General features: G+C 36.5%; 1 protein-coding gene across 1 annotated transcript; it reads left to right on the forward strand.

Annotated features, from left to right (window-relative positions):
* Nucleotides 1-6,082: 6,082 nt before the first annotated feature.
* On the forward strand, nucleotides 6,083-7,087 carry LOC108974301. The gene is made up of 2 exons (XM_018942034.1): nucleotides 6,083-6,168; nucleotides 6,228-7,087. The coding sequence occupies exon 2, from the start codon at nucleotides 6,330-6,332 to the stop codon at nucleotides 6,822-6,824; it is 495 nt and encodes a 164-aa protein (XP_018797579.1). The 5' UTR covers nucleotides 6,083-6,168; nucleotides 6,228-6,329; the 3' UTR covers nucleotides 6,825-7,087.
* Nucleotides 7,088-9,193: the final 2,106 nt, after the last annotated feature.

Genomic DNA, 9,193 nt, shown 5'->3' on the forward strand with positions numbered 1-9,193 from the left:
TTTTTTCACTAGTTTTGAGGGTTTTAAAACCTAGTGTTTTACTAGTTTTTTTACCACTTTTGGCTGGCAGGGGTTTTAAGTAGACATATTTTTATGTGTATGTATTAGGTAATTTGTATCACGTTGTCGTGCTTAACAAGTTGACAGAGGAGATTAAACTAGTTTTTTATATATACATACATCATTATTTCTAATACGTAATGTCTTCCCTTTTAAAAAATTAAAAAAATAAGTACGTATTGCACGAATTTATATTATTCTGAAGTCAATTATTTGAAAACATAAAAATAAAAGTTATTACAACTAAATCAAAACTAGTAAATGTATTTGTATATAATTTCATTTCGTTAAGTGGTTAAAAAAATAAATGTTAAGTATCAGTTTTGCTTTAATCATAATTTCCTGTGGAGCATTGGGTCTCAATAAAGCTTTTCAATCTGCTCCTGCTTCCTATCATGTCTTGTTGCGATTTTCCGCATTTGTGGATCTCCTTCACGTGGTCTTAGAGCTTCTTCTCTTACGACTTTCTTTGGGCTTTCCAATCCAGAGCTTGTCAACAAAGTTTTGTGGTATCTTTACGCTATGTGTGACCTATCTATTTCCATTTTTCCAAATTTATATAGTTCAAGGATGTTCGTGACTCAATCACTACGGCAATCTAGCAAGGGATCAAATTCGACGCACAAACTTTGCAGTATAAGGGTTTGCTCAAGGCACACAATACAAACGACAATACTGCTGCACTTGTGAAAGTTTGCAACACTTCTGCAACTATTCAGCTAATACTTTTCTGATATTACCATTTGTTTTGCATAGGTTGTCGAAGTTGAAAACCTAAATTAAAATAATGGAGTTTTCCATTAACATTTTGCTGGATAATTTGACAACGGTAATTTGCTATTTAAAACAACAAATAAAGGAATGAAGCGCATAAAGAAAAGAAATTGTTGGAAGGTTTACAGCTTATTTTTTCAATTATTTTACCCATTTTCAGATTTCCAGTGAAACATTTAATAATAAGTTTTGTATCTCGTAGTTTTGTATAGTAGTATTTAAAGAAATTAACGACTGAATAATAACCATTTTTTCCAAAGATGAATACGGATTGGTTAAATGAGATAAGCCGCCCAATCGAAGTCAACCCAACGCCGCTGTGATCCGATCTTTCTCGATCATCATATAACAGCATATTTCCGCACATTGGTTTAAATTAAGATAAACTTGTGTTAATAGTTCCGCAATATTGTTCAAACTGAAAATCAAACCAAAATTAATTGTAACTACCCTCATATTTGTTAAATTTTGTAAATAGATTAAAAACAAAATCGAACTAAACACATTGAATTACCCTTGTAAGTAAAACGGGTGTATTATTTAAAGAAGTGGAAGTGGTAAGTGTGTGGAAGTGAAGTGGGCACCTACTCAAACAGTGCTACTTTAGACATTGGTTCTTCGAGGCTCTAAGAAAGGCACTACTTGGAAAAAGAGTCAAACGGCAAAATAATCATAAAGTGACAAATGTACAAAAAAATATAATAAAATAAAAGGTGCGGTATACATATATTATACATACATAAGAAAAAAAAAAGTATTATAAAAGAAGTGGTGCAGTGACATATTCATATACATATAAAAAAAAAGGTTTGAAAAACGGATACGATACGGTTCCGTGTTGTAATACCACAATCAAAAAAAAAAAACAAAGGTAAATCGTGTGTGCAGTTATAAAAACAAAAAAAACACATGTAAATACATATGCATAAAGTCATCCCAACGAAGGAAAGACAACCAACGAAGGGAAATTTACAACCACGGAACAAGGAACACCAAAAAGGAAAGGAAACGGACAGGAAGCAAATTGGACGCAGTGCCATAAACTACTCCCCCAATATCTTAACCGTATATAAAGCCCTCAAAGACCCTTGAAGTGGCACAAAGTGAGTGTATCGACTCCATATATTATTTTAAATAATTTTTACTTATTTGCATATATGTATGTATGTTGAAAGTTACAGTTGATCTCTCTAAAAACTGTATACGATCCTGTAAATGTTCATAGAACGGTTGCTACTAAACTTACGGTTGATTTGCGAGAAACCGAAAACAGTTTGGTACATTACATAAGTACATCCAAATATATGTATGAACAGTATATAGTATAATATATAATTATATGTATCTGATGAAATCTAAACACACAACAAAAAAAAAAAATTTCAAGTATTCACTTGACAACATTTTCCGGCAATACGCCTTATACTCAAAACATTATAAGCAGGATTGCGCAAAAAGTAAGCTAGGGCAATTGTGGAATTTAAAAGAGAAAAGAAAAATAACAAAACTAAACGTACATATATGCACAACAGTCACCATTTACATATGTACATACCTATTACATACCGAAACAAAGTAGGAAACAAAATTAATGCAACATACACATATGTACATGTATGTATAAACAGCATTATTAAAATTTTACATATTAACAAAAAGTGCATACCTGTACTTCACCGATTTTCTATTCCCGCGTTATCCGTATGGCAAATAATATACACACATACATACGGTATATAATTTGCCTATGCCGGTATATACAACGTACATAGAGTATAAAAATAATATAAAATTTCACAACTGAACGAAAATAATTACAAAATTTCGAAAAAAAAGCGGTAAATGCGATATTTTTATTTATTAAAAAAAATTTGCTTTTAAGAGTTGGTAAAAACAAAGAACATAGATACGTATTGGCGTTTTCAAGTGTTCACACACACATATATTTAAAAACCAAATCGGCACCTGTCCAGCAATACCCCTTGTTCTTGATAAAGCCCTCGCAAGCAGGATTGCAAACAAAAAAATATAAATTTTTCTCCATCATCTGTATGCACATAAACACGCACATATTGTGCAGACTCATATGCAAAGGTTATCCACCTTTTTCTCCTTTTTGCATTATCGCTCGTATACGCAAGTATTTACTAACGAGTACGAATCATTAAATAAAATTAAAAAAATTAAAAACAAGAACAAACTAATAGCTAAATACATAAACATACCGGGAATAAGGAAAACGAAATACGCGTTCGTTATTTGATACGTTGCAGATACAACAAAAATAAATACTTTTTATCTTAAAGATTTCACGCGTACTTATTATTATCAGAAGTACGCTGAGAGATTTTTTTTTCTCATATTTTCGATTTTATCATATTATCTAAATGAACGGAGATTCTAAGGAATCAATACAATATCTAAAAGTACAAAAAATGATTTCAGAAGAAAAGAGCCCATGTACACCTGCTGAAGCTACACGCTCAAAGAAAGGTGCTACAAAGCAAAAAAAGCTTAAAGATATTTCATATACTAAGTTCATTGCTGAGAGTGACAGTCTTATTCGATACTGCACTCGATTTTCATCTTCACCGATTCAAGCCAATTCTGAATCGGTACTATAAATCAAAAAAGAAAATCTAGGCAATTTCTGGACAGGTCTCCAAGCTGCGTATGACGCAATTGTAGAATCTAACGAATCAGATCTACCTGCATGCTCCAAATATGAAAACTGCCTAGACCATTACGAAGAGACGAAAGCTATGATCTCCGATCAATTGAAGTTAATTAAAGCAATTGCACCTACTCCACAACCGATAGTAGAGCCGCCACAAGTTCAAAGCCAAGAGGCGAGTTCAGGTATCCCCTTCAAGGTGCCCGCATGTGACACTGAAATTTTTCATGGGGGTTATGTACAATGGCCATCCTTCCGGGACATGTTTACAGCGGTGTACGTAAACTATTCAAAATTATCACAAGCGCAAAAATTGTATAACACTTCGATATAAAACAAAAGGTCAAGCAGGCGTAATAGTCAAGCAGTTTGCTCTTAATGACGAAAATTTCAATTATGCTTGGGAAGCTATAAAAGCTCGTTACGAGAACGAAAGAATATTAGTCGACAAACAAGTCACAATATTAATGAATTTACCAAAAATTCAGAAAGAAACAATTGAAGAATTTATAAAACTTCAATTCACTGTTTCAAATTGATTGTAGGTTCTAGCGACACAGAATCTTCCCACAGACAATTGGGACCCCATTCTGGTGAATATATGAACAGTAAAGAAAAGTCGTTATTATTGTTGAAGCAATCGCTCTCATCACGAAGAAAGCGCCCAACGTGGCAACAAATGAAAAATTTCTTAACTACCCAATATGAAATTGCGGAAAGGGTAGATAAAAAAAATCGTCAGAACTAAACACGTTCAACACGACCTAAATCGAAGCTTTATTAGGCCCCAGGCGAGAAACAACATCAACTTAAATCGTAGTTTTTTCAAAACACAAGCGCTCACATCCGAATAGAACAAACATTCGTCATGCGAACTGTGTAAATGAGGGCACATTCTGAAATCTTGCGAGAAATTTAAAAAACTAAATATTAATGAAAGAAACAATTTCGTAAGAACGAAAAAACTTTGTACCAACTGTTTGTCACATGCGCATGCGCTCACAGATTGCGAAAGCAAATTTAATTGCATTTATTACCATAAACTACATAACTCAAAGCTTCACACTTACTTACCTTTTTTTCTTACCCTTATTTCCCCCCAAGCGGATGAGAGGAAAGTTCTCTCATCGCCATTCACTTGGGAATGGCCAGACACGATTCTTTTACATATGACTCAAGCAGCTCACGACTTCCGGTCTTTGACCAAGTACCCTCTGGGTAGCGTAAGAACATCAATTTGAAAGCAAGCTAAAGTGAGAAGGCGAAACAAACAGTCCCTACTTAGGGAAATACACCCAATGAAAAGGAACAACCAGTCTCGGATGAGAGACCCACCTTTTGATAACGACCATGGCAAACGAAATAAGGACTACGAATTGAGGGCGTGCACCTGGAGTGTCCGGCCCTTTAATCGGGAAGTTGTCGCTTCCCAGCTGGTTGATGTCCTCGTGAAAATAAAGGCTGACATCACCGCCGTCCAAGAAATGCGATGGACGGGACAAGGACAGAGACAAGCAGGTCCTTGTGGCATTTACTACAGTGGCCATATAAAGGAGCGCAAGTTTGGTTCGGGATTCGTGGTGGGAGAAAGATTCCGTCGCCGAGTACTATCATTCACTCCGGTGAATAAACGTCTACCCACAATCCGCATCAAAGCGAGGTTCTTCAACATATCGCTGATTTCTGCCCACGCCCCCACGGATGAGAAGGACGATGTGACCAAAGATGCCTTTTATGAGTGCTTGGAGCGCACTTATGAGAGCTGCCCTCGCCACGATGTCAAAATCGTACTTGGCGACTTTAACGCCATGGTGGGCAAATAAGGTATCTTTGGCACTAAATTCAGCCTCCACGACAAAACATCCCCAAATGGGTTGAGACTGATCGACTTCGCCGGGGCCCGAAATTTGGTTATCTGTAGTACCAGTAGTAGATTCCAGCATAAGAAGATATATCAAGCTACCTGGCAGTCTCCGGATCGAAAAACCACCAACCAGATCGATCATGTTGTGATAGACGGAAAACACGTCTCCAGTGTTTTAGACGTGCGTGCGCTCCGAGGTCCTAACATCGACTCGGACTACTATCTTGTTGCAACCCGCCTCTGTGCAGCAAAAAACGCACGCCAACAAACACAAGGAAGGTTCGACGTCGAGAAACTGTAATCAAAGGAGCACTCATTCTGGTCACACCTGAGCCAGGCGTGGAATCGCTATCATTATTAAATCAATGGGAGAGAATTAAAATTCTCCATCATAATTTCAGCCACAGATGGAAAGAAGACTATTTAAAGGACCTCTGCAAAAGGTATCGATTGAAACCACCAGAACCACCACCTAACGAGTGGCGACTTGGCCGGATAGAAAAGCTCCTTTACGGCTCAGACGGTCGCATCCGGGTAGTTGATCTCCGTACTCCAAGCGGAATACTAACCAGAGCGCTGGTTAAATTATGCTTTCTACCAACCGCAGATAATAAGCGAAAATCCGATACTAAATAATCCGAACATAATGCTGAAATACAAATGAAAATAAAATCAATCAATCAATGAGAATAAATCAATAAAATCGCAACCCGCAACAAACCGTTAAAAATAACAATAAAAATTACACAAAAATATGGTCGGTCAATACGACAACCCAATCATGCCACATAACGTGGTACAATCGCACATTCTATTTATATACTACCATGTATATTCAAATACCACTTTTTACAGAGATCAAGATGGACGTGGACATGCCTACTATCCCAACGCCAACTGTTCGGTCGGCAACAAACGTGGCACGTACTTTGACTACTCCTCCGCCCCGCCCAACTAATGCTACGACCACGACTACCGCTTCTGGAAGTGGCTCACGAGCAGCCGCATCAACGCCATAAGCCCAACCCGAGCCGCGTCGCATTAGATGCCCGCCGGAAACACCGACTACAGCACTGTGGACTCTTTAAGGAATTGTCACCGACACAACGCCATCTTGCTGCCCAGGCACATGAACACTGCCTCAACTGCCTGTCGCACACACATGTGACGCTATTTGAGCCACACGTGTGGCAGACCACACCACACACGCTGCTGCATAGGGCCCCACGACGCGATGTAGGTCAGCCATCTGCCTTATGCGCGAATAGAGCAAGGCAAGCAAACCGGGCGGTACGACGTCGTACCACTGCAGCCCGGCCTGAGCCCCATCAATGGCGTCCGCATCACGTTGCACCAACCAAGCGTCGACCAAAAGGGCCACAGCATCGCCCCGTTACTGGACTCAGCAACGTAGTGGCAACACTCCAGCAATTACAAAGATTGCTAGGATAAATATTCGCCTAGGGGAGCCAGAATGGTTATATGAGATAAGACCGAATCGAATCCACACTGAATTACCCTTATAAGTGAAACGGGTGCAGTATATAAAGAAGTAGAAGTGGTAAGTGTGTCAAAGACAAAAGTGAAGTGGGCACCTACTCAAACAGTGCTACTTTAAACACGGATAAATTTTAGAGTAGCATCCCACGATTGCGGGGTAAAATGGGTTTGTACAGACAGAGGAGATCCTCCAGATCAAGAAAATATATGCATAGTTGCCACTTACTTATGGATTTTGAGATATTTGCATTCAAAGTTCAAAAATTCAACTATTTAAAATGCGTATTTGCTAGATTTTCAATGAATTTAACACTTACATTTTTAACTTTGTAATCCACCAACCCTAAAGCAAAGTGAAGAGAATTAAAGAAAAGAAAAAATAAATTCAATAACTTTAGTTAAAAACTTGTTTCAGCGGAAGTGCTTTCCAGTGAGATCGCCTAGAAGTTAAAGTGCGGTGAGATTATTGAGTCGAGAGGCTGTTGCAGCTGCGAAAAGCTTCTCAGTAGATGTAAAGCAATTTATTATCATTTTCCCTTATTGGACTTACCGTGCGATTCTGTACTGTGATACAGTCCTGGTCTCTAAATTTGAGATTTTAAGTTAGAGAAAATTTTTGTGACTTGAGACGATTTTGCTATTCTGTAAGTGACAGTCACAAAATCTGTTACATTTCATTATTTAGGGATGTTTTTAGACTTCAATGAAAATAAATGTGTCGATAACCACTATTAAATGTTCTATTACATAGTCAAAAAACATAATTACCAATAAAAATATATGTTGAATTTTATTCATAATATTTACGAAATTTATGTAAAATTGATTTATTTTTTAACCTTTTCGTGTTTAAGTTGCTTACAAAATATAAAAAAACGACAATCGATTAATATCTATGATGATCTCTATTCAGTATATTCTAAATAGCAAACAAGAGTTCTTTTTAGTTTTGTGACCTGCTAGCTATCAGGTCTCAAATTTGAATCAATATTTTGCGACTAATGCTAGAGACTGTTTAGTGAATAGTAACTAGTCAAAATTGAGGCTTGACCTCAAATTGTCTCAAATAGTGACTAGAGACTGCTTACAGAACTCCACTATTAGACGACCAAAAGGTAATCTGGAAAAGTCACTACCATATACAGCTTTTTTACCTGTACTACATTAGACCAAAAGTATATACCGAAATCAGTAAACGTTTCAAATATGTATTTAATTTTGCTAACTATCGGTCTTACTTGGACTTCTACCTACGAACAATAATAATCATATAAAATACAGCTGTATTATGCTTCGTATACTTCCCCTTGGAGCAAGTCAGGAAATACCCACAAGCCAACCAAAAACATTAGTTTCCGAAATAGACGAGTTTAAACAAAAATTTAAAGAGATAACAATTATGGAAACAATTAAAAAGTGAAAAAGCTTACATCAAAAGCTTACAGAACAAAATAATCGCCCATTTGTACCTAATTATGGTCAATCACAATACGAAACTGATAAAGAATGGGCTCTGGAAACAGACTGGAATTTAAAGAGAAACAAAAGGCCTAGTAAATAGAGTAAGGTCGAAGCTTCACCAGAAGTGATCATAAAATAAAATACATTATCATCGAACGGTACGAACCGCGGCTATTATATCTCTCAAATATCTCTAATTATAAAGACCTTAATAACCTAATTAAAGATAATATAAAATTTTCATTTGTTTAAAAGCTATTAAATAACCACATTCATAAAATAAGCGTTACATCAAGTGATGTATATAGATCGGTGACAAAAATGTTGTCTGCGTCGGAAGCATCACGATATTCCTTTGAAGACAAACAAACGCGCCCAATAAATGATATGAATAAAAATCTCCATCATTCACGTAGTATTGGTGACATTATCTCTGATTTAAAAGAACAATGTTCTAATGATCTAAACGTCATAAATAAACTCAAGTAGAAAACACGGGAACCTTTAAACATGTTTTTAGCTACTTTTGATTCTAATGAAATATATGAAATCAAACATATTCTTCACACCGTTGTTCTCATTGACACGTAACAAAGCATTGAAGAAACAAAAAGTTTCCATAAATTTGTCCATAACATACAAAAATCCACTCATTATTAATAATACTTGTAATGCTATACAGACGAGTAAGCTTTAACGAAATGAAGAAAAACAAGTAAGGAAGGGCTAAGTTCGAGTGTCACCGAACATTTTATACTCTCGTATGATAAAGTGATAATCGAGATTTCAGGCGTGGTTGTGAACCGATTTCACCCATATTTGGTACATGTCATCAGAGTGTTAAGAAAATATTATATACC

Source organism: Bactrocera latifrons, unplaced genomic scaffold (assembly GCF_001853355.1).
Source record: "Bactrocera latifrons isolate USDA-ARS-PBARC rearing strain unplaced genomic scaffold, ASM185335v1 scaffold_548, whole genome shotgun sequence".
Classification (NCBI taxonomy): domain Eukaryota; kingdom Metazoa; phylum Arthropoda; class Insecta; order Diptera; family Tephritidae; genus Bactrocera; species Bactrocera latifrons.